The 22,146-nt window shown below is 39.3% G+C and overlaps 2 protein-coding genes across 3 annotated transcripts in view; both read left to right on the top strand.

Moving 5' to 3' along the window:
• Positions 1 to 7,867, top strand: part of LOC143293130 (uncharacterized) — a 53,830-nt gene extending 45,963 nt beyond the window's left edge. Inside the window, exons 21-23 of the mRNA XM_076604046.1 lie at positions 2,896 to 2,995; positions 4,707 to 4,834; positions 5,472 to 7,867. Coding sequence (XP_076460161.1) covers positions 2,896 to 2,995; positions 4,707 to 4,834; positions 5,472 to 5,504 — 261 coding nt within the window. The 3' untranslated portion in view covers positions 5,505 to 7,867. The remainder of the gene's footprint in view (positions 1 to 2,895; positions 2,996 to 4,706; positions 4,835 to 5,471) is intronic.
• Positions 7,868 to 10,374: 2,507 nt separating this feature from the next.
• On the top strand, positions 10,375 to 22,059 carry LOC143292359 (H/ACA ribonucleoprotein complex subunit 1-like). 2 transcript variants are annotated; one of them, XM_076602554.1, is made up of 7 exons: positions 10,375 to 10,494; positions 12,042 to 12,159; positions 15,210 to 15,266; positions 15,874 to 16,025; positions 17,175 to 17,234; positions 19,728 to 19,815; positions 21,319 to 22,059. In XM_076602554.1, exons 2-7 carry the CDS (start codon positions 12,051 to 12,053, stop codon positions 21,477 to 21,479), a joined length of 627 nt encoding a protein of 208 aa, XP_076458669.1. In that variant the 5' UTR covers positions 10,375 to 10,494; positions 12,042 to 12,050; the 3' UTR covers positions 21,480 to 22,059. The 2 variants fall into 2 exon arrangements, with proteins under 2 accessions (XP_076458669.1, XP_076458668.1); XM_076602553.1 differs by having other exon boundaries at positions 15,198 to 15,266.
• The last annotated feature ends 87 nt before the right edge of the window (positions 22,060 to 22,146 follow it).

Below are 22,146 nucleotides of genomic sequence, written 5' to 3'. Positions count from 1 at the left end.
GACAAAGTACAATACAATACAAAACACGATACAAAACAGTACAATACATTATAATATGATATAAAAACAGTAGAAAACAATGCAATCCAACGCAGTCCAGTCCAATCCAGCACAATACAATACAGCACAATACAACACAGTACAATAACAATGGAATGGAATATATTTTGTGAAGCAATGACAATGCACAGCTGCCTTGCCAAAAGGTTTCTGTCATGTCCCTTGTACTTTGGCTGTGTGTGCTGTGTGTACATAGAAAACACAGCTGTGGGTGCTGTGTGTACATAGAAAACACAGCTGTGGGTGCTGTATGTACAAAGAAAACACAGCTGTGTGTGCTGTGTGTAGATAGAAAACACAGCTGTGGGTGCTGTGCGTACACAGAAAACACAGCTGTGTGTACTGTGTGTACATAGAAAACACAGCTGTGGGTGCTGTGTGTACATAGAAACCACAGCTGTGGGTGCTGTGTGTACAAAGAAAACACAGCTGTGGGTGCTGTTTGTACATAGAAAACACAGCTGTGGGTGCTGTGTGTACATAGAAAACATAGCTGTGGGTGCTGTGTGTACACAGGAAACACAGCTGTGGGTGCTGTATGTACAAAGAAAACACAGCTGTGGGTGCTGTGTGTACATGTATAGAAAACACAGCTGTGGGTGCTGTGTGTACAAAGAAAACACAGCTGTGGGTGCTGTGTGTACAAAGAAAACACAGCTGTGTGTGCTATGTGTACAAAGAAAACAGCTGTGGGTGCTGTGTGTACAAAGAAAACACAGCTGTGGGTGCTGTGTGTACAAAGAAAACACAGCTGTGGGTGCTGTGTGTACATGTATAGAAAACATAGCTGTGGGTGCTGTGTGTACATGTATAGAAAACATAGCTGTGGGTGCTGTGTGTACAAAGAAAACACAGCGACAGCGTCCCTTTTCATTTCTTGGACCTGTCACCTTACATAAACTTCCCTGCCAACTTCGTCTGGCTGAAACAAAATCTCAGTTTAAATCTGGCCTCAAGGCACATCTGTACAACTTGTTGTCACGGTTGTCTGGGTGTTGGCATGTGGCGTGCATGTACTTGTCTTGATCTTGATAGGTACACATCGCAGAGTCCAGTTGACTGGCATAAGTTACGACCGGGGAAGGGTGTGGGGAGTGGCGTCAGCTGGCCAACTGGTAGAAGGTGACCAGCTCCATTGAGATATGAGCTTTAGGGCTTGTGACAGAGCCTGCATGAACTTTGCCATCACTGAGGGCGTTCCAGTCCGAAAAAGTGTGTGTTTGTGTGGGTGTAACAGTGTGTGTGTGTGTGTGTGTGTGTGTTGTTGTTGTTGTTGTTGTTGTTGTTGGCTCCTTCCAATGGTCTTGCTTGGATGTCTTAATTATAGTAGTGTCATGTTTTGTTTGTTTTTATAACCATTTCCCCCCTCATAATGATTATTATTTGTTAGCATTCTGCACCACAGAGCCACTGAGGTAGAGAGTGTTATGAATATTCATTATTATTATTGTTCATTTTAGCTTTGTTACAGAAACAACTATTGTTATTTATCAAACTGCACAAGAAAGGTGTTGTCTGTCTCATAGAACCAACAGCCTCCATCATTATTATTATTACCATCATTGTTGTTTATCAAACAGCACAAGAAAGGTGTTGTCTGTCTCATAGAACCAACAGCCTCCATCATTACTATTATTACCATCATTGTTGTTTATCAGACTGCACAAGAAAGGTGTTGTCTGTCTCATAGAACCAACAGCCTCCATCATTACTATTATTACCATCATTGTCGTTTATCAAACTGCACAAGAAAGGTGTTGTCTGTCTCATAGAACCAACAGCCTCCATCATTACTATTATTACCATCATTGTTGTTTATCAAACAGCACAAGAAAGGTGTTGTCTGTCTCACAGAACCAACAGCCTCCATCATTACTATTATTACCATCATTGTTGTTTATCAAACAGCACAAGAAAGGTGTTGTCTGTCTCATAGAACCAACAGCCTCCATCATTACTATTATTACCATCATTGTTGTTTATCACACTGCACAAGAAAGGTGTTGTCTGTCTCATAGAACCAACAGCCTCCATCATTACTATTATTACCATCATTGTTGTTTATCAACTGAACAAGAAAGGTGTTGTCTGTCTCATAGAACCAACAGCCTCCATCATTACTATTATTACCATCATTGTCGTTTATCAAACTGCACAAGAAAGGTGTTGTCTGTCTCATAGAACCAACAGCCTCCATCATTACTATTATTACCATCATTGTTGTTTATCAGACTGCACAAGAAAGGTGTTGTCTGTCTCACAGAACCAACAGCCTCCATCATTACTATTATTACCATCATTGTTGTTTATCAAACAGCACAAGAAAGGTGTTGTCTGTCTCATAGAACCAACAGCCTCCATCATTACTATTATTACCATCATTGTTGTTTATCACACTGCACAAGAAAGGTGTTGTCTGTCTCATAGAACCAACAGCCTCCATCATTACTATTATTACCATCATTGTTGTTTATCAACTGAACAAGAAAGGTGTTGTCTGTCTCATAGAACCAACAGCCTCCATCATTACTATTATTACCATCATTGTTGTTTATCAAACAGCACAAGAAAGGTGTTGTCTGTCTCATAGAACCAACAGCCTCCATCATTACTATTATTACCATCATTGTTGTTTATCAACTGAACAAGAAAGGTGTTGTCTGTCTCATAGAACCAACAGCCTCCATCATTACTATTATTACCATCATTGTTGTTTATCAAACAGCACAAGAAAGGTGTTGTCTGTCTCACAGAACCAACAGCCTCCATCATTACTATTATTACCATCATTGTTGTTTATCAAACAGCACAAGAAAGGTGTTGTCTGTCTCATAGAACCAACAGCCTCCACTGCCTCCTCCCCGGCAGTATTCAGTGTGCGGCAACATCAAAATACCTTTCCCGCATCTGCGTACACTGAGGCATCATTATACAGGTAGGTTGTGAAACCCTTGATGAGTGTTTCCTTTGTGTGTCTTCAGCATGAAATAAACTATAAAACTACATTATTTCCTTTGTGTCTCTATAGAATAAGATGATATATAATACTATATTGTGTCCTTTGTGTCTCTATAGAATAAGATGATATATAATACTATATTGTGTCCTTTGTGTTTCTATAGAATAAGATGATATATAATACTATATTGTGTCCTTTGTGTTTCTATAGAATAAGATGATATATAATACTATATCATGTCCTTTGTGTTTCTATAGAATAAGATGATATATAATACTATATTGTGTCCTTTGTGTCTCTATAGAATAAGATGATATATAATACTATATTGTGTCCTTTGTGTCTCTATAGAATAAGATGATATATAATACTATATTGTTTCATTTGTCTCACGTTAGTATAGAATAGAATATGATACTGCATAATGCATAATGTAGAACGGTTGAGAAAACAACAAAAAACTGGAAGTGAAGGAGAATGCTGGCTGTACCTGGGGAAGCTAGTTCAAACAGCATAAGATGGTCAGCAGTAGAGACCTCTGGTGGTGGCCTGATGTCTCACGGGGTACAAAGAACATTAACTAAGTACTTCATAGCAAACACACACACGCATGCATGTGCAAACACACGCACATACACACTCTCACGAGAATACAGATGCATGTATGGGCAAACATGTATTTGTGCACCGCATACACATGTGCTCATGACTGCATGCATATGTGCACGCACGTGCACACACACACACTCACACACACACACTCTCTCACCTACATGCAGACACAAGCATAGACTAAACATGTATTCGGGCACTACACACACGTGCTCTTGCATGCATGCATGTGTACGCACACGCACACACACACACACACACACACACACACAGCAATCTTGATTTCACATGGGGAGTCTGCTTTGAAAAAGCTCCATTCAGTCAGTCTGTTTCTTTCCAGTCTTAAGATGTTTAAATCACTTGTATCTTTTAAATCAGACGTCTTTCCACAAAATCTTGCAAAACTGAATTTGTAGTTTCTGGCTTGTGTGGAGAAAAAAGACTCAATGGTATAATGAATATATTCTTAACTGAAATCATGCATGAAAATGGTACATTGTTCACATATGAACACTCTATTGCATGCCTCAGAGACTTTTGAACACAAAATCAACATACAGCAAAAAATTAAAAAAGAAAAAGAGTTTGCTTAGAAGTCATTGAATGTGTTATGGGTTTTATTTTTTGGAGGAGAGGTGTGGTGGGGTCATTTTTGATTTGGGACTGTATGACAAGGCTGTACTCTATGCTTCATTTCATGATGTATCCTGGTATCAGCCAGGCCAGACAGATACAGACACCTGCAGTGTTGGTCAGGGAATTGAGCAACACCCACAAAACATGCATCCATGAAGGGAATGATTCTCAACTCTGCGGACCCAATCTTCTGATTCGAGGCCACAGCACATCCAGTTCTGGATAGGAACTGACCACAGGCAGAAAAAACCCACTTCTACTGGGACTGGAACCTGCATGTTCTCACCATGGTGCAGGTTCATTGTCCCATGCCAGTGACTAGACGCTCAGTTTGATTTTCCTGTCAGACTTGAGAAAAAGGGTAAGACCAGGATTCAAACCCAGACCCTCACAGACACTGTATCTGTTATTATTGTAATAGAACGTTCACCTGTGACAGAGAACTGTGTGACGCTACACACGCGTGATGTGGTGCGGGTGGTGGGGCCGTCGGAGCAGCGAGGCAAACTGAAGGTGGTGCACTGCGGTCGCACCTTTCACCTGCCCTCACACATGCTTCTGCTGCAGGTTAGTTCATCATTGTCACAGGTGTGATTTGTCTTTATGGATCTCAGTCTTTGTCTCTGTCTTTGTCTCTCTCTCACCATTAGATGGCTTCTCCTGATCAACACATGGCAGCTGAGTTCATCATTGTCACAGGTGTTTGTCTCTCTCTCTCTCTCTCACAGAGTCTCTCTCACTTTCTTACTCTCTCTCTCTCTCAGAGTCTCTCTCACTTTCTCTTACTCTCTCTCTCTGTTCTTTCACACTCTCATGATTAAATGGTTTCTCCTGACCTCATACATTCTTCTGTGGCAGTTGGTTCATCATTATCATAGGTATGTTTAGTCTCTGTCTGTGTCTGTCTGTCTTCTGTAGCAGGTGAGTTAATCATTATCATAGGTATGTTTAGTCTCTGTCTGTGTCTGTCTGTCTGTCTGTCTTCTGTAGCAGGTGAGTTCATCATTATCATAGGTATGTTTAGTCTCTGTCTGTGTCTGTCTGTCTTCTGTAGCAGGTGAGTTTATCGTAATCATAGGTATGTTCTCTGTTTGTGTCTTGATCTCTCTCTCTCTCTCTCTCTCTTTGTCTCTCTCTCACACACACACACTTTTGTGTAATTCTTGCTTGAACTTACGCCAGTTAATTTGATTTCAATTTTCAGCCCATTGACTCAGCAGACAGCACAAGCTTGTGACACCCTGGACATCTCTGCTGCTCACTGCACTGCCTTACCACTCATCAGCTGCCGCTTTGAATCCCTTATTTCTTCTGTTTTTTAATGGTTCTTCTTGCCTTGTGTTTGTTGAATGATCATTGTTTTCTACTAGGACCATCACAACAGCAAATGAGGCAACTGCTGTTCTGACTCTCTGGGCTGGAATTGGATTATAGTGGAGAGTGTCTTGCCCAAGTTACAAGAGGGCCTTAGGACGACTGGTGTTGGGATGGTCCTCAAATGCCAACTAGCCCCTCAAGCTGCAGCACTAGAAGCCAGCTAGTGCAGTCTTGCCTCCTAGTTTGAGAGTCAATGTCCTTCACAAAATACTAAGCTGTAAATAAATTCCCATTGTAGTGAAGAAACCATTGTTCATACAGCTCTCAATTAAGCTGTTAGCCCAACTGTAATATCAAATATCTGGTATTAGCCAAGCAATGAGGCCTGTTTCTATTATATAATTAGCACAAATCATATCCACAATGATGAAGGTATACAGAATGGCAGATTTAATTACAATTTCTTTTCTCTAAATTAGAGACTTCACAGAAAGCAGGTACATTTTCATGAAAATGTTAAAAAATGAAGAGATGATTTAGAGCAAGTAAAATCCGTTTGATTAATCATTGTTTCAGTTTGAAATGTACCAGTCATTATTCAGTGGTTTGAAAACTATGGCTGTAATTTCATTGAAAAGAAAGGAAGTGCACATGCAGGAAAGCACCTTTGGACGTGAGTGGTACTGATTACATGTTGTAAAGTCTCCCAACCACGGAACAGGCGGAGGATGAAACCTTTCCCAACAGCTGTGAAGGCGGAAGAGGATGACCAAAGGGCAGGGGGAGCTTTTATCCTTGGTTGGAAGTCCTCCTAGGAGATGGAGCTCCGAAGAAAAAACCTGCTCCTGCCGAGGACGTCCTACACATGGCAGAATCTGCACCTGTGGGACTGTGAGCATCGGTAGGTGAGAGAGTGGGGAAGGGACTGCACAACTCCTCCTCACTTAAAAAAAGGCACCTGTGCTGGTCAGGCATTTTCCTTTGCAACACCTGTGGGAAGTGCTGCGCATCCAGAATCGGCCTCTTCTCCCATATGAGGACACACACCGACAGATAAGCCTGCCTGCCTACTCATCCGTCGGTCCAACGGGAGACTCCGTCATATTTTATTTATTTTTTTAAATTTTATTTTATTTTATATTTTTATTTTTTCTCAAAGCCCGACAAAGCATGTTGGGTTACGCTGCTGGTCAGGCATCTGCTTGGCAGATGTGGTGTAGCGTATATGGATTTGACCGAATGCAGTGACGCCTCCTTGAGCTAATGATACTGATACTGATATTGGAGTACTGCCTCTTTGTAGTTTGTGTTACACAGTGGAGATGTTCTCCAAGTGGCAGTGAGTGTGTCTTCATCAACACTGTCCTGTTCAGTTCTGAAGAAACAAAATAGTATTTTTCCCATTACATCATTCATCCTTGATAAAGGTCCATACTGACAGAAGATTTGGATTTTTTTCTGCTTCTCATTTTCAGGTTGTTTGTTTCTTGTTCAAATAACAGACAGAAATATATATATATATATATATATATATGTAAGGAATTTTGTCAACAGTGAGATCCTTTTCACCAGTTCTGTTCATTTAGGAATGAATATGGCAGTACAGTGTGTGGTTTTCAGTGCAGCCACTGTTTGTCCTAAAAAAGATCACAGACAATTCACTGTGATGGACTTTCCCCTTTCTTTTGTTCAGTATTGGCCTGTCAGTGTGGTTTGCAAGTTTATTGGTTTGGCTTTAGGGTTTTGTTTTTATCTTTAATTAGAAATTACACTGAAGGAACATTAGTGACACGTTATGATAATTTGATTTATATTAGAACAAAATAAGTCCACAAATTGAAAATCACATTGAAAAGAAAACAATATTGTTGTAATATTATATGACAAACTTAAGTTCAATAAGAAGACATTTTATATCAATGGAATTTTTTTCATATATATCACATTTTCTTATCCCATTCTCACAATCTTTGGCACACATTAGAAACCCTAATAAAAAAAATATCTCCATGTAGAGTATGAGTCAAAAAACATAATCAGAGAAAATTATACAAACAAACAAATAAATAAATAATATTGTATAGTCCCTTTGTGTTATTATGACTGATGTATGTTATGTTTACTCTTGTGTGACTGTGGTTGTGATTTACCACCTTTGTTGTTGCAAACTTTGCATGTCTCACACTTTCTCTCTTTTTAATTGCAGATTGACTGAGATACTGTTTCCACTTTTACTTTCCATTTTCCTGATATGCATATATTTCTGTTTTGTGCATCATTGGAATAAAGATTTTTGCTGTTTTTATTTTTACTCAGTGCTTGTGTTGAATGCTGTATGAAATCAGGCAAAGGGAGGGAATCAGACAGAAGTATGTGGAAGTTCTGAGAAAGAGAGAGAGGGGGGGGGGGGGGGTGCACGGGGGTGAAATGAAGCTGTCACAGAAGTTGAGAAAGAGAGGGATCAAGGTTGAATAACACCTAGCCCACCTCCCCACACTACCTTGTATGATCATGTGTGATTGTGTTGAGGACTGTATGGAGCATGGCTGAGGTAAGGAAATGGCAGAATGGTCAAGACATTTATCTGCCATTACAGTAATCAGAAAGGTCTGGGTTTGATTTCTAAGTGCATGTGTGATTGTGTTGAGGACTGTATGGAGCATGGCTGAGGTAAGGAAATGGCAGAATGGTCAAGACATTTATCTGCCATTACAGTAATCAGAAAGGTCTGGGTTTGATTCCTGCTATTGCCCTTTCTCTCAAGTTTGACTGGAAAATCAAACTGAGTTGTGCACTGACAAAGAACTTAGCATAACAAAACTGTTGTCCTCTGGCAAATTTCTGGCATGTGTGTGTTTTCCTTCATTTTAACCTGATTTGCAAAAATAGATTTTTTCAATATATTTTATTAGGAAATTATTATGAAATCTAGTCCTTAAGAGTGAGCATTGACTGAAGGGATCTTTCATAAAGTTCAAAGAAAGTTTAATGTAATAGGTGTGTTTTGATAGGGTATGGAAATTTCTCTTTTAAGGACTAGTGTTGAACAGTTTGCAGTGTACAAAATGGGAATGAAAAAATGTTTTCACTTGCATTTCTTGAAGTGGAATCAAAGAAAATGTTTTGCATTTATATTATAATGGAATATTTTGGAGATACATGAATTCTTCATCTTTGAACCAAAATTTTGTTGGAGGAAAATACATTTCATTTTTTTATGTTCATGATGAAAGTACTAGAAAGAGGAAGAGATGACTTACAAAGGTAAACTTCAGGTGGAAATCCTGGATTGAACAAGATCATGGGCACCTCTACCACTGGTATAGATGCAAGAGAAGCTTTGTCTGTGACTGACAATGTTTTCTTTCTTAATTTTCTTTTTAATCAACTGATCCAACATTGTTGATATGTGCAGAGTTGATTTTTTGTTTGTTTGTTTGTTTTTTAAGGATGTACAGCATGTTAAATGTAACGGTTATTGTGTGGATATTGTCATAATCAAAATGGGGAACAAAATGCAGCAATTTTATAGTTTTGCTTGAAGGTTTTGGAACATGAGTCTGACAGATAAATCACAGGAGTTGAATGGGTGTTGGGAGATGACTGGCCAGAAGAACAAAAATATTTATTTTTTTAAAAAATGCAGGTAGGGGTCTGTCTGTCAACCTTTCTGTCTCAGCATCAAACACACACACAAACACACACAAACACACACACACACACACACACACACACACAATTTTTATTCCTTTCACCCCTTTTAGAGTATGGAGCATTTAAAAATCTCCAAACCATTCCATGTGAACAACACAGTCAACCCCGCCAAACAGAAGTAGACCAAATATGATCATCTACATAATAAAAAAACCAAGCATTAATGCACGGACAGACAAAACACCCTCACACACACGCACGCACACACACACAAACCAGTAGTTATATATATATATATACGTGTGTATACATGTATGTGCTACACACACACACACTCGCATGCACAAATAAGATTCATACTGTAATATGCATTTTGTGAATGCCTTTAAAAAGCTTATTGATGACCACGATATCATAAAGAAAATAATTTTTGATGGTCAAAGGTGAGCCTGAGCTTGGGAATACCCAACCAAAAATATAAACAACAATAAAAAACAAAACGAAACCGACGCAGGGTATATAGCCGCAAGACTACGATGCTTGGCATCACCCTTAACCTGAACGTGAACGTGAACCTGAATGAATTAAAAATTTTAACAGAAAATAAGAGATGAAAAGCACACAATACATGTTCATCATCATTGATAAAACGATTTCAATTTCACTATAAAACACCTGGATGAAAACAGAAAATACTGGGTAAAAAGGAAGAGACAGTTGTTATGCTGGAACAGATTGGGTTTTAGAGCTTTTTTTTAAGGCAAGGGCAGTTACTACATGACGCATAGTGAAAAGGAGAGAATTCCACACTTTTGGGTGTATGAGTGCACACACACACACACACACACACACTGAAAGAGTCACAAAGAAAAAAAGTGACTGAAAACATAATTATGGGGGAGTAGGTCAATGAAACAGCATGACATTCACATGAGACAAAAAGGCCATCCTTCTGGGTTTTTTCCCCATAACCTTCCTCGTATGTGTGTGTGTTAAAAATTAAAATCAGAATGTACACGCACGCCCTTCTGCAACAACTTTCCCCCAGAATCCACACTCCCAACACCTTAACTCACCGCTCCACATTGTTTTTATCCGATCTCGATCTCGACTGATTTCGGTATTTTGTCATGACCACGGGAGATAATCGAGACTTCCTTTTTTAGTCCACCACGTGCAAAGTGGGATATTGACAGAGCGGCGCCAGAAAGTGCGCCGTCAGCTGCACCCGAAAACAAAATCTGCATATTTTCTAGGTAAAGTTGAATAGTGTAGGTTTCTCCTTTGGCATTCCAGATAATGGAATATGTTATTTGGACTGGCGTCAGATCTTGTGGTCGATATGCTCACTTGTCAGTGCTGACTTGGCCGTGGTCGTGTGTTGACGGGGTTCAAATTCATGTTTCTCAAGGATTCTGTCACGGCGTTTGGACAACACCACGTAATTTGTGTAAAGCTGGTGCCTGACCATTAGTGTAAATTAGTGTAACCGAACGCGTTTAGTCATGTCTGGAGGGAGGGGAAAAAAAACGAAAGATTATCACAGACCAATCTTTCAATTCAGAATGTATTGTCCACATTTCTTCCCCGCCACCCTTCAGTGTGACTGACACAGTATACTCCCACACCATGAAAACACAACTCATTCAGTGTTGAGGAGAAATTTTGTGGATGTTGTCAAGATATTCTTTTCATATTAACTCTAATAACAGTGAATTCCAATTCTACCATAGCATTTTAATTACAGCTATATATTATATTATTTTGAAGATGACATACAGCAGTGAGACTGGGAGTAGGACATCGAAACAGTATGACCCTTGCCAAGCCACTATCACAAACAAATGCAACAATTGAACGTGCATATTCACACACATCAAAACTGCAAGTGCAACACACACACACACACACACACACACACGCATACAAAAGCGGTTAGCATACACACATACTCTTGAACAAAGACATTGGCAGCAGTGTTGACAAAGTCATTTGCACACATGAGTGGGACATTTATGTTTTTTGCTGCGTAGGGCTTTAGCATCACATGACGTGATAAGGCATGTAACATGGTTAAGAAGCTCATTGATCTGCAGATATAGAGAGTCTGTGAGAGTGGGTTCACATCCTGCTCTTGCCCTCTCTCCCAAGTTTGACTGAAAAATCAAACTGAGTGTGTGATAAACCAAGGTCCTGTGTGCAGCATGTACCTGGCGCACTGAACAGGAACCCATGGCAATGAGAGTGTTGTCCTCTGGCAAAATTATGTAGTAGAAATGTGCTCTGATAGGTAAACAAATATATATGCATGTACTCAAGGCCTAAATGTGTTGGGTTATGCTGCTGGTCAGGCATCTGCCTAGCAGATTTGGTGTAGCGTATGGATTTGTCTGAACGCAGTGATGCCTCCTTGAAAAACAAACTGAAACTCTCGTTCAGGCTGACCCTCAGCCTGTCCTAAGTTTTAACTGATTATTCAAGACATGTTCACACTCTCAATGCACTTGAATCAAGTGCTACTGCCAGTCTTACAGCAAGAATGACAGTGTGTCACATGCTCTTCTCATATTTAAATTATAAAAAAAAATTCACTAGTATTTGTTGCATGTTCATTTTTATGCCTTCACAGCAGCAATGCTAATCAGTATTGAATATGTTTAGAAATTATAAGGGTGCAATCTTCAGCTTTATAGTCCAGCTTTGACCATTCTTTTAGTTAACATGGTAGGAGTAATTTCAAAAACTGTTTTAATGTTTGTTTCATTTTCAGTTTTTCATAATTTACATTTGCTGCTTTTTTCAGTGTTCCATCATGAGCTACAGAGGTGGAGGTGGAGGTGGAAGAGGATATGGAGGAGGAAGAGGATATGGTGGTGGAGGAGGCAGAGGTGGAGGAGGATATGGTGGAAGAGGTGGAAGAGGTATGAAATAATGTTTAAAACTACAAGTTTTATTTCTACATATAATTTGCATATATATATATATATATGTATAATCCCTTTCACTGTTGTCACACCCTCTCCTGCTTTACTTATCATTGTATTCTTAACCCCTAGGCTGCCTGTATGATGAGATAACTCATCTTCGCAAGCATGTACACTTCGCTGCCACAGTGACGAGATCGTCATCGAAATATTCTGACTTTTCCCTGGTTTGCATTCAGTTTGTTGACAAAAATGCTGGTCGCTTTAGCTTGGGGAATCTTTCTAGATTCTATTCATAGCTAGAAACCCCATCTACGTCATGAGGCAGTCCTTTATTTGAACGTTTCGGTTGGGTCACTGTCGCTGTGTTTAGCCTGGCTCCTTTCCTCGCTCGCTCAACAAAATGTCGGACTGACGCCGTGCTCAAGACATGCAATCGTGGCGAACTAAATAAACCAAGATTGCTTTCTTTAGCTGATGCTCAGAAAGAATTGAAGCATACATTCGAAGGAGAAGACAGTGATGAACATTTATAGGATGATTTGATAGAAAATAAAGGGAGCAATCAAGAGAGTGGCAAAGATACGACTATCAGTGAGTGATGCCAGCTGTACATAAGATAAGATAAGAAAAGAATAACTTTATTATCTCCAACTGGAGAAATTTGGTCAGGTGCATTATCACAACATAGACAAGTAAACAACATGGGGACCATAACTGTAAAAGTCAAAAACAGCTTTTACGTGTATTACGAAGATACAAATGTAAAAAATATCACATACATCGTTTCATACATACATCCACACACTGCAGGTAATAACTAGTATTCTTAATGTAAAAAAAGAAAGAATTAAGAAACATTATTTGAATATAATTATAAACATAGCCTACTATACTGCACATTGATTATAATAGACAGATAAGATAAGAATAAAGATGAATTGCGGAAAACCACAACCAGATAATCAGCACACATCCGTACCCACCCACCCCACACACGCAGATTACTTGATTAAACAAGAGTAATAAACATATGTTCTCAAATAAAAGCATTTCACATATTCGCTTTTAAAAATATTGCAATCAATTATTACATCGTAATTATTAAACAGAAATATATTTAGAATATGGACGTTAGCATTAGACATATTCCATTGTACATTCATCCTGCATATTGCACATTATTCTTCCTACACATTGCACATTCATTATAACCAATTGTCACGTTTTTAAGCTCAGTAAACACACACACACACACACACACACACACACACACACACACACACACACACACACACCACACAACTAGAACAAGGTACAGCCTATCATGCACGGACTTTCACACGTCTCACATGAGAGTGCGCGCGCGCACACACACACACACACAGTTCTCAAGAATTTAAAAGGTGGATTGAACGTGGAATAAAAGTCTTCAGAGCTCTGGCTTTCAACTTAAAAGTTCTGTAGCGTCGTCCTGATGGCAATAGCTCATAATACTTTGCTAAAATATGGGTGTCGTCAGTTGCTATCTGCTTGCTTTTTTTAACCACTCGACTTTCATACAGCTCTTGCATACTAGCTTGTTTCACTCCCACAATTTTACTGCATACACTCATGACATCGTTCAAAACACGCTCACTCCTCACTCCCAAACTTCCATACCAGCACATAAATTAAACTGTGAGCATGGACTCAATACAACATCGATAATAACTTTGAAGAATATTTGAATTTATACCAACATTTCTAAGCTTCTGTAAACAAAAAATTCTAGATTGACATTTCTTATGAATGGAATCAACATATCTGTCAAAAGTCAGCTTATTGTCTAAGATGGTCCCTAAATATCTATATTCATTGACCCTCTCCACTGTTTGACCATCAATAACAAGGTTAGCTACAGGCAAGGGGTCTTTCTGGAAATCAGTTAACATTTCTTTTGTTTTCAATACGTTGAGATCCAGATAGTTTTTCTCACACCAGGAACAGAACTTTTTAATTTCACTGAAATAAATAGCATCAGAGTTGGACAGGTCTTCAGTTGCTGAATCATCAGAATATTTTACGACAGGAGTTTCCTCCGTGCCTCTGCAGTCATTTGTGTACAGTGTAAAAAGAACCTTGGGGTGCACCAGTAGAAGTAGATTTTAGAGAAGAGTGGCAGATGACAGGAAACTAACCGAATTATTAGCAGGACACAGTGTGAGCGATTTTCTTGGCACTCGGCCAACGCGGTCTGATGAGCACAGGATATAGTGATCATGTGGGAGGGGTAAAGAGGAGGGGGGTGGAGACTGAGGGGGCGTGGCCTCACATCAGTATTATCACTTGGAGAAGTTACAATGCATTGTGTATCTATCTCTTTAAAAATAAAATTATTGTGGTTCTAGTATGATTTTGTGTGTGCAGATACCCATTTGTCCAGAAAATATATTTTAGTGCAGATTACCTGACTAATGTTTGTAATGAACAAGTTGAAAATGTGACAAAAGCAAAACACTGATTTCAAAACAACAGCATGTTACTAAAAATTTATATAATTGGAAAACATTATGTGTTTTGTATTCTTTATTCATTTACCATTCAGAAAATATATACTTTTATGGGTCTTTCTCAAATAACAAAGAGCACAGAATTTTTTTTAAAATTTATACCCGTTTTTTGTGAAAAAAAACCCCTGGCAAATAGATTTCACTTAAATCTTATTTTCCTGGCAGCGGAAGGGTTAAAATCTTGTTGATTACATTATGTAGAGCTCTGAAAATGTTCATTCCCCCATCAGCCCATGTGATGAGAAAAATTATAAGGATTACATTGTAGTTGATAAATATTACTGGTAATAATGATACATGAATCTTAATTACTAATAGCCTATAGACAGATGTTTGAAGCACATTCTAGTTGCATTACTGGAGCAGTCAGTCCTTAAACTTAGGACCCTGTCATGGGCGCTGTATCCTTTAGGCCATCACTCCAAATTAACTGAGCGGTTTCAATATTTGCTGCTGCATTTTGCCTCAAGTGTCAATGTATAGATATGTCATCAGGTGGAGGAAGAGGACGGGGTGGATATTATGACAGTGGGCCTCCTGCTTACGTGGAAGGTAAGTTTGTCAATTTTGTCATTTGAAAAATTATAGGGTGTTACCCACTGTTAGCTGACTCGAATGATCAGTGAAAAAATAGTTGGAGAGAGGCAAGCATTCTGCTACAAGTACAATTCAAAAGATAATGATGATAATTATTATTTCAGATACAAATACCAATCATTGTTATGATTATAAATTCTGCCAACTATTGTGACACAGTTATTTATGGCAGAAAAATAATTTATCGTTTGCAATCTACTGATCTTCCAAAAGAATCCTAAGCAACCTTTCCAAAAGTGGGTGCCTCAGTTTCATTTCACACACACACACTTATACATGTTTGCTTGCATGCATGCACACACACACACACACACACACACACACACACACACACTTATACATGTTTGCTTGCATGCATGCACACACACACACACACACACACAAAGTGAACCTACTGTTGATTCTTTTTATTTTATTTTATTTTATTCTTTTAATTCATAATCACTTTTGTGCACCTGCATGGTTAGTGTATATCTCTTGATCAAAGACACAGCTTATGTACACAGACACACACTCTGGCCTTATTGCAGTCATTGTATGCATTGTACATGACTTGTTTCAGAGATTGGTTACATGACCCACACCTGTGAAGGGGAGCTGGTGTGTAAGTCGGTCATGGAGGAGAAAGTTCCCTACTTCAATGCTGATATTTACCTGCAAAACAAGGAGTCCATTGGAAAAGTGGATGAAATTTTCGGAGGCATCAGAGACTATGTATCCTTTATCTGTATGAGAGATCAGTGCGTGTATTGATAACAGTTAGGTCATATGATGAGCGAGGAAGAAAGAGGAGGAAAGGTTTTGTTGTTAAGACTGGATTCTGATTGAACAAGTTAATGAGCTGGGAAGACTGGATTCTGATTGAACAAGTTAATGAGCTGGGAAGACTGGATTCTGATTGAACAAGTTAATGAGCTGGGGCTGTACAACAGTGTTCATTCAACTGAAGGCTGACAAATAAAATTGTAAAAAAAGAAATGTTATAAATGCAAAGGGGGGGGGGGGGGGGGGGAAGCAGCAGTTAACAGACGAGACAAATGGATTGACAGAGCCGAGTCAAGAAGCAGATGAAAACAAGCTGGATTCCGATCCAGTTTTCTGATGATGAGTCACTACTCAGAAAACACTGTCCGCTGTCAGCACAGACATAATGGGGGACTTTCACTTTACAGCAGACGTAGCTTATTGAATGTGTGTGCCTTGTAGTTATGCGTTAAAATAACTTTTCAATTTTTGGAAAAAAAATTTCAGGGGGTGTGCTGCAGCACCATGTAGGCTAAAAATTACTGCAGATGTGAAAGTTTATTTAAGTGTTTTGTGTGTGTGTGTGTATGTAAGGGGAAAAGGTTATATGATGCTGAATTTGTTTGTGTATAAATTTCTGCTTGTTCAAAGAAAATCTTTTTTGCATGGTTGAAAAAAAATGAGAATGGAGGTGGACAGTGACATAGAATAGAATAGAATATGTCTATATCCAAGTGTACCGGGGTCACAAGAAATATTGGGGGGGAGGGATAGTACATAACAAAATATGAACATAAAACGAAAATCATACACAAACACAGATACAGTAGAAATTAGGATACATACAAGTGCATATCAATATAAAAACTTGTGCATACTCACACATGAATGCACTGCGCACACACACACACATGCACACACGCACGCATGTTTGAACAGAAGCTGCATATTATGGGGGAGTGGGGAGTTATTGGTTTATCAGTTACTGTCAAGGCCCAAATTCAGAAACATGCTGTCAGTGTGGTCGAAAAGAAAACCATCAAATGCATTGTACTGATATACATAATGATAAATGAAAAGTAATGTTGGAGAAAAGGCCACTTTTCTTAACCCTTCCAGTATTTTTCAGTCAAGCTGAGCGATAATATGACAATCAAGTCATTTAATAAGGATACAAAGGTAAGTGAAAAAAAAAGAAGAAGAAGAAGAAGAAAGTCTGCTTTATAAATGATGTATTCATATAAAGCAGATGACTGGATATTGCCTTTTTGATTCTCATTTTCAGTGTGAATTTGAGCTTACAATTACTTGTCATGGCATTTTGTGCTAAGATTTAGCATGGGACTGAGATGTATAAGGGTTATGGTGAGTTAGGAAGATACTTTATTCATTGTTGATAATTTCCAATCTGAACCCGTTAAAATCGAACATTGAGTCCCACAGGGACCTGTTTTAGGCCCAGTGCTCTTCACACTGTACACTGCTCCTCTTGCTGAAATCATCAACTGCCATAATGTCAGTCATCATTCTTATGCTGATGACACTCAACTCCAGAAGAGTGATACCCCTGAAAAATTGTCGTCGCTCTTGCAAGAAACATCCAACTGCTTCCTGGACATTCAAAACTGAATGACTCTAAATAATGCGGACAAAATAGAAGCAGTGATCATATGAACTAAACAAAAACTCTCTTCCATCACAACTGACACAGTCAAACTTGGCATCCCTCTTTCCATTTCAGTCAGGAACTTCAGCGTTGTCCTTGACAACACACTGTCCATGCAAAAGTTGATCAGTCAGACCTGTCAATCCTGCTTCTGTCAGTTGCGGTGCATCACTTCTGCCTGGAAATATCTGTCCACTGACTCAACATCTAGACTTTTCAATTCTCTCATTCTCTCTCGCCTTAACTACTGTAACTCTCTATTGTCTGGTTTGCCTGCTTCATCCATTCAGTCCCTTCAGCACATACAAAACTCTGCTGCCCGACTCGTTCTCAGGAAGAAAAGATCTGAGCACATCACTCCTCCTCTGCAGCATCACCACTGGCTCCCTGTCTCACACAGAATAAAGTATAAGATCAGCAGTCTATGTTATACATGTATTCACAAATCTGCCCCTTCCTATCTCTGTGGCTGCCTTCACCTCTACACTCCATCTCGCTCTTTACGATTGGCTTCGGATCCACTCTGTTTACGCATACCCAGATGCAAACACTCGACTGTTGGCCGCTGTTCTTTCTGTCTTTGGACCTTGCAGTTGGAATGAACTTCCTCTTTCTCTTCGTCAAGTCTCCACACTCAGCTCTTTCAAGTCTGGTCTTGAAACCCACCTCTTCCCAAAGTAGCCTCCCTTCCCTGCCTATTCCTTGTTTTTCAGTTTTTCCAGTTTTAGAGTTATGCATGCGTGTTAATGACTGGTGCGAAAATGTTTTGATTTGTCTCTGCACAAGATTCAGCACTATATAAATATAATAATGATTATTATTATTAGCAAAAGGACCTGTTATTGGTGTGTTTCGGTTACTTTGTTTACTGACCGTCTTAGCAATGTTTGTGTTTCTTTGTGTGCATTTTCTCAGTGTGTGCACACTTGGATAGGAGAGGTTCATGTTTATTTTTCTGTGTGATATTAGCATTGTGAATTTTTTTTATATTAGACTATTGAAATGTAACATGAATTCAGAAAGAGTTTTCGTGACTTCTGTTTGTTATCATTACATGATTTTGAATTGTGTTGTGGGGTGATCACTGGCTGATAGAAAAGTACATTGCTCAGAACTGTTTGTTATCATTACATGATTTTGAATTGTGTTGTGGGGTGATCACTGGCTGATAGAAAAGTACATTGCTCAGAACTGTTTGTTATCATTACATGATTTTGAATTGTGTTGTGGGGTGATCACTGGCTGATAGAAAAGCACATTGCTCAGAACTGTTTGTTATCATCACATGATTTTGAATTGTGTTGTGGGGTGATCACTGGCTGATAGAAAAGTACATTGCTCAGAACTGTTTGTTATCATCACATGATTTTGAATTGTGTTGTGGGGTGATCACTGGCTGATAGAAAAGCACATTGCTCAGAACTGTTTGTTATCATCACATGATTGTGTTGTGGAGTGATCACTGGCTGATAGAAAAGTACATTGCTCAGAACATGCCAGGGTGTGTTAAAGTGCATCACTTGGGATCAAAGCAGGATCAGGAACTTGATCCTGTAATGCCAGCTGGTACACTATAATGCATTTCAGTGCTCTAATGGCACGTTTATTTTGTTCTCTAATTCTAAGCTTGCACATACATAATGACTCAGAGCTAGAAGATAACACACTCTCTCTTACCCATTCATAATCAGTGACACCACAGAACTCACTTTGAATTATTTCACTAGTCATTGTGTTTTGTCTGTGGTACTGTCATAGTTATAAATCAGATGTGTGAATTATTTCACTAGTCATTGTGTTTTGTCTGTGTTACTGTCATAGTTATAAATCAGATGTGTGAATTATTTCACTAGTCATTGTGTTTTGTCTGTGTGTCATAGTTATAAATCAGATGTGTGACAGTAGTGTCTCTTGGCAGTTTTCATTTTCATGATAAAGCAAAAAGAAATGAGAGAAACAGAGAATCAATGTTAGTGGTTTAACTGACCAACTTGGACATGTTTCAGTTCTTCATCAACCCAGAGAAGCTGTTGCCTCTTCAGAGGTTTTTGCCAAAACCAGCAGGTGCAGGAGTTTCCAAGAGAGGTGGGGGAGGTAAGCAAACACCAGCTTCATACTCAATTTGAAAATAGGTATAGGTGAGTTCAAAAGAGAAAGTTGGTGTGGAAGTGTTTCTCCTCTTATATTCACAGGGGTTAAAAAAAAAAAAAAAAGTATGTGCAATCTGCGAGTTTTCGAAGGGGGAGGAGGAGCTAAACTGAAGCTTGAGTGTGCTCACAAAAGTGGGGGATGGTGAATGTATGACTGTCTCTGAGGATGCAAGCAAAAAGGACAAAATTCCGTACTTTTTCCAGACCAGACTGAGAATTTTCCATACCAAACTCTATGCCATATTGTATCAAAAGCCCATCTGCTACACCACTGAAGAAAGAGGTTAGGGGATATCCCTGATTCAGTGTTAACTCACTCAGTACGGCCAGTCCTCTCTTCTCCTCTACACAGACCCCTCGGATGTCCAGTGGGTGTCTGAATGACCCAACCTTTAGCTTCCATTGTCAGAATTGTGGTATTGTCTACATTCACGTAAGAGCCTTCTGCTTGCAATATTTTGATGGTAATTGGGGTGAAACGCTGTTAACGTAGTCTCTTTCGCCGTTCGTATGGAAAGAGTTAAATTAATTAACACTTGTATTCTTTTGATTGATTGTTGCATGTCTCTCTTGCCAGACCCGGTTGGGCAAAATAGTTTTTCAAAAATTTCCAGCCCTGGAAATGGTTCTCGTTTTTCAACAATAACAATTATATTTATATAGTGCTGAATCTTGTGCGGAGACAAATCAAAGCGCTTTTGCAACGGTCATTCAAACACATTGAAAGACTTTTCCAGTTCTTCATGACAGTGTAAACCCTGGCATGTGAATCAGAATCTGGCATTTCCCCCAGATCTGTCCTGCCAGGACCTAGCAGGCGTTGTACCAAGCCTTGTTTCCTTCAGCAAGTTGGAGGTTCAGTTCTAGTCCATGGCATGAATGGAATGACATTTGATGAGGTTCAGTTCTAGACCATGGCATGAATGGAATGACATTTGATGAGGTTCAGTTCTAGTCCATGGCATGAATGGAATGACATTTGATGAGGTTCAGTTCCAGTCCATGGCATGAATGGAATGACATTTGAAGAGGTTCAGTTCTAGTCCGTGGCATGAATGGAATGACATTTGATGAGGTTTAGTTCTCGTCCCTGGCATGAATGGAATGACATTTGATGAGGTTCAGTTCTCATCCCTGGCATGAATGGAATGACATTTGATGAGGTTCAGTTCTAGACCATGGCATGAATGGAATGACATTTGATGAGGTTCAGTTCTCGTCCCTGGCATGAATGGAATGACATTTGATGAGGTTCAGTTCTCGTCCCTGGCATGAATGGAATGACATTTGATGAGGTTCAGTTCTAGTCCCTGGCATGAATGGAATGACATTTGATGAGGTTCAGTTCTAATCCATGGCATGAATGGAATGACATTTGATGAGGTTCAGTTCTAGACCATGGCATGAATGAAATGACATTTGATGGAGTGACTTTTTTGTTTTTCAGATCGTGGAGGCAGAGGGGGGAGAGGAGGCAGAGGAGGGAGAGGTGGTCGTGGAGGATTCGACAGGGGAAGGGGTGGCAGAGGAGGTGGCTTCAGAGGAAGAGGTGGTGGTGGTGGCGGCTTCAGAGGAAGAGGGGGAGGGGGATGGCGTGGTGGTTACTGAGGTGGTCTTCATGTGAAGGGATGGGGGTGGTTGCTAAAACGTGTTTTGTGAGTGAACAGCGTCTTCTTTTCAGTGTCAAGTTTATAATTGACACATTGAATGAATGAATGAATATGTGTTTGTAATAAACCATGTTTTCAGTCTCTGATGGCAGGAAGTACTGATGATGATGTGTGTGTGTTTGTGTGTAACGTGCACATTGGATGTATGATAGTCAGTCGTATCTGACAGTGACTGTCAAAACAGCAGAAGAGGCAGCTGCTGTTCTGACCATCCTGGCTTGGATTTCATTTTAGTGAGGAGTGTTTGGCCAAACTTACATCCCCACTGTCTTGGCCAAGAGGGCACATTAATCAGTCAACAAAAACATACAGTTGAACACAAGTTTATGCCCATGTTATTCACTTTTTTTTTCTTCTTTTTTAATGTTAAGAATATTTTCTTCAGTTTTCAAAAAGAGTAATGTGTCCCTCCCATTGAAACACAACATGCTCTTTTATCATTAAAACCAAGCGGCAAGCAAATTTCTTTCAGTGCATTGTGAGTTTGTCACCAAATAAAATGGTTGAACACATTTACATTTTTCTTATGCATTGTGTCATTTCTCTTTGAGATAATATGCTCTTATCTCAGAATCGTACACATATTCCACACACAAAAAAGTTGA

This window comes from Babylonia areolata, chromosome 18 (genome assembly GCF_041734735.1).
Source record: "Babylonia areolata isolate BAREFJ2019XMU chromosome 18, ASM4173473v1, whole genome shotgun sequence".
Taxonomy (NCBI): domain Eukaryota; kingdom Metazoa; phylum Mollusca; class Gastropoda; order Neogastropoda; family Buccinidae; genus Babylonia; species Babylonia areolata.
The sequence above is the reverse complement of the archived record's forward strand: the minus strand, read 5'-3'. Positions and strand labels throughout refer to the sequence as shown.